Genomic DNA, 4416 nt, shown 5'->3' with positions numbered 1-4416 from the left:
TCTAGATACTCCAGTTTATTCGCCCGGCACGCTCACCGTCTTTCTTCTTTTTTCGCACGCTCGCTTTCGAAATCGTCAGTACTCTCACCGCGACTCAAAACCTGATCGACTGACTCCCTTTCGGCCCGCTTACCGCGTACCCCTCGCTCCCCTTCCTCTCTTACTCCGAAATTCCGCACCGTCACCTGCGATTGCCGCTCTATCTAGAGCACTAATTGGTCTTACTCAAATCGCTAGATGGTGCGACCGGCCGGATTTCCGTCAGGCGCTTACACATTGAATGAGAAAAAGAAAATTAGCTTAGATTCTAATCTAGACGTAGAAATATATAACAAACTTGGAACCTCTCGTAGTATCATTTAAAATTGCTTTCTGTTGATCTTTATTAAAGACTTCATTGATTATTATAGTATTTTTCTCGATTTTCTTTTCTAAGTCATTAACTCTATCTTTTAGAACATTTATTTCCTTCTCAGTCATTTTTAATTTTTCTTCTAACGCTTTAAACTTTTTTCGATTAGTGTCTGCTGGATTAGGGAAACTCTCTGTAGACAATTTTTGATTTGCAGTAAACTCTGGTGATATCTCTACATCTGGATTAGAATCTAATCTGTAATTTTTTTTTTCAAGTAATATCTTCTTCAATGTATTTTATATCAACGGGTTTTTTCATTACAACACAATGTGCAGTATGCATATATTTTTTGCTTCTATTTTTAACGTATGAATCTTCTGACTGAATTTCTGCGAAAGGTTTCCCTTTTGCAGATTTATTACAATTGCAAAAAAAACTCGGTATGGCATCTTTCCTTATAAATTTCTTTTTGCCCACTACATATAATGCGGATGGATGGAAATGAACCTAAAGTAAGAGGCACAAGTATATTAAAGAAAAATATGTGTCTCACGATAAACTACTATAGCATAAAAATTTGTATGTACACTTCACTAACCTCACACAATACAGCCGATTTTATTGGCTTCCAATCGGGAACTCCACATGCATCAATCCATTTTTTTTCCAAGTTTGGATCTTGAGTAAACTTTGTCATGCAATAACCTTTGTTATTTGAGTTTGTGCATCTCGGAGCACAGCAACTGCTGGGCATTTTAAAAATGTTGAAAATACAGAAGTCTGAAATGTAAATGCTTAGTATAATTTTATATATACATTTTATGAAGAAATATATACTTCCAAAGTTAATAATGTATCACTTACGGAGACCTGATTGTTGCAATGACAGCTGCATTTGTAGATCGCTTTAACCTCTAATCAATACTTTCGTTTCGATCCATATGTATATATAGCTACTTTATGGAACTAGATTACCTCAACCAATCAGAAAACACCGGGTCACGTGACAAGTTTGCCACTCTCTCCCTGTGAGGCTCTCTAGTGCAGAGAGAAAGAAGACGCTTCCACAGAACTGCGTTTGTGTAACCTCCACGTACACCGAACACTTCCTAGGTCACGGAATGAACCGAACCAGCACGGAATTAGCCGACGTCAGGGTAGTAGTTCTACGCCTATGGTGCTCCCCCTTCACTGCAATTATCAACGTCCCCTCGTAAAAGGCTCCGTCCATGTATTCTTAGGTCCATGAGAGGGACTCTACTCTCTGGGTGCGTTCAGGGAAACGCTATTCGCGCTATTTAGTGCTAAAAGCTGTTCATTGGACTAAAAGATAGCGCTAATGGACGCAGTCGTGACGTCACTAATGGTAGTGTTTACGTCATAACTTCGTGCTACAGACGCTATTCCTTCCGAGGTAGTGTATTGCTTGCGTAACTTGCGTTAGCGTTTGCATGCTGTGAACGCCACGAATAGCGCGCTATGTTTCGAATTGTTTATCGTTTGACGATTTTAATTTAAAATAGACAAATAGGTTAAACATAAAGCTGTGAAATGCTCAAAATGAGGAAAAATACGAGCTACAATTATCACCAAACAGTGCTTTTAAAGCATTGCTTTTATATTTACAAATGTGTTTGATGTTATTTAAAATATACTAAACTCCATAAAAATACTCCACAAAATTAAAGGATCATCTTCTATCCTCTAAAATATAAGCAAATATAAATATAGGCAAATTTTAAAATAGAGTAACTTCGTCAAAAATGATCGTAATAAAGTATTTTACAGCTTGAAGCTTCCTCAACTTTTCAAGTTGATATTTTATAGAAAATTGATTTTTTTCGGAATCGCATAAATACAAATCGCAAATTTTTTTAAAACTTTGCAAAGTTCCATTGCATGAAATAAATATTGCACACAAACGCGGTGTACAGTTTTTAAAAGAATAAATAAATCTTTTTCTTTAATTTGTTTTTTTGTTGAACGCTTAACAAAATTTTTTTCACCGAATTATTCAACATTAAAACAAAAATGATCTTTTTCACTTCGATAGATATATGCTGCAGTTAAATAACTCGATGAAAAAAAATCGTACAACGCTCAATAAAAAAGCCAATAAAAGGAAAAGATTCATTCTTTTAAAAGCTGTACACCGCAATATTTGTGTGCAATATTTATTTCACCCTATGAAACTTTGCAAGGTTCGCAAAAAATTTTGCGATTTGTCATATCTTCATTTATATTTATGCGATTAAGAAAAAAATTAATTTTCTAAAGCATTAACTTGAAAAATGGAGACTTTAAGCTGTAAAATGCTGTTTGAAAAATCTTATTTCGATTATTTTTGATGAAGTTACTCTATAGCTATCTTAACTTATTTTTAAGGGATTGAAGAAGTGATCCTTTAATTTTGTGGCGTAGTGTAGTATGAACATATATTTTAAATTATTCGATATATATGAATCACGTCTGTATTGATCTGTGTTCGGGCACATGATCTTTTAATATACAGGAGCTTATAAGTCATGTGTATAATCGTAAAACGATGCTGATCACAAAAATGCGAATAATGCTACGCTAATGCTGATACTGTTCATGATGCTTGCAATCGCTACGACACTATTGACTCCATGAACAGTGTTGGTAGCGTTTGCGTCATTAGCGCTAATAGTGTTTCCCTGAACGCACCCTCTGGCAGAGAGAAGCATGAGAGCGGCCATCCCCACAGTATAACCACAGTATAACCAGTAGGTCCACTTCGTGTCGGCACCTTTGATCTCCTTTTCCGGATCACGTGAACATCCACCATGTTAAATCCAGGACCGAATTGAGAAAAGTGCCTCGCAAGTAATAAAACAGATAAGTAATGATATAGATTCGATCAGTAAATCGATAAATTCAATGTGTGAATTGAATAAAACGTTTTATTAATAACAATTATTTATAAGAGTGATCACTAAAGAAAATTTCTGATGTAATTGCTTATAAATTGTCTGCACATACGTATAATGTACACCCACGGTCATCGATTCTGTCCCTCGGAAATTTTCACAAACTCTGATGTGATCACTTTTCTACATTAATGCTTATAGTCCATGCACGATTTCGTTTCGTTAATCGTGCATGGATTATGAGCATTAATGTAGAAAAGTGATCACTTCAGAGTTTGTGAAAATTTCCGAGGGACAGAATCGATGACCGTGGGTGTACGTTCCTATCGTCTTGCATTTCATTGGATTCAATCCAAAACAAAAGTTGCGCAGCGATATCTGCGCGAAGGCTCAGTTTTTCGCTGAGTGGACCTACTGGTGGTATACTGTGGTATAACCAGTAGGTCCACTTTGTGTCGGCGCCTTTTCCTGATCTCCTTTTCCGGATCACGTGAGCATCCACTATGTTAAATCCAAGACTGAATTGAGAAAAGTGCCTCACAAGTAATAAAACAGATAAGTAATAATATATATGGATTCGATACAGTAAATCAATAAATTCAATATGTGAATCGAATAAAACGTTTTATTAGTAATAATTATTCGTAGGAGTGATTACTAAAGAAAATTTTTGATGTAATTGCTCATAAATTGTCTGCACATATGTACGTTCCTATCGTCTTGCATTTCATTGGATCCAACCCAAAACAAAAGTTGCGCGGTGATACCTGCGCAAAGACTCAGTTTTTCGACCCTCGTGAAGTGTATACACTCCATGCCAATGCGCATGCGCGCTTAATAAAAGCTCTTAGATTTTGGACAAAAACATTGTTTTTTCTATTTAAACAAAAATGCAAAGGTGCATTTTATGAAATTGATTTATTCGAATGGAGCAAACCGGGAGCATTATTTTGAGGTCTTATTTATTGCAAAATACCACTATGGCAAAAAGTTATGACGTTTTTCGACGAAAAGTCCCTAGATTTATCACAAGAACGTTTCTTTTAATTTACAAAAGAAACTATTAAAAACCAATTGATAACATTTATTGCTCCGAACGGAGCAAATTTGGAGCAAAATTTTGAGACCTCATTTGTTCAAAAACTGAGTCGACAAGGCACACAGGGGATA

At 35.8% G+C, this 4416-nt stretch overlaps 1 protein-coding gene across 1 annotated transcript in view; it reads right to left on the bottom strand.

Moving 5' to 3' along the window:
• LOC105448552 overlaps positions 1-1122 on the bottom strand; it is a 2508-nt gene extending 1386 nt beyond the window's left edge. Inside the window, 3 exon segments of the mRNA XM_011687194.1 lie at positions 338-651; positions 653-862; positions 954-1122. Of these exon segments, the coding sequence (XP_011685496.1) occupies positions 338-651; positions 653-862; positions 954-1109 (680 nt within the window). The 5' untranslated portion in view covers positions 1110-1122.
• Between the last annotated feature and the right edge of the window lie 3294 nt (positions 1123-4416).

The sequence above is a fragment of the Wasmannia auropunctata genome, unplaced genomic scaffold (assembly GCF_000956235.1).
Source record: "Wasmannia auropunctata unplaced genomic scaffold, wasmannia.A_1.0 LD336085.1, whole genome shotgun sequence".
NCBI lineage: Eukaryota > Metazoa > Arthropoda > Insecta > Hymenoptera > Formicidae > Wasmannia > Wasmannia auropunctata.
This window is presented reverse-complemented; position numbering and strand designations above follow the sequence as displayed.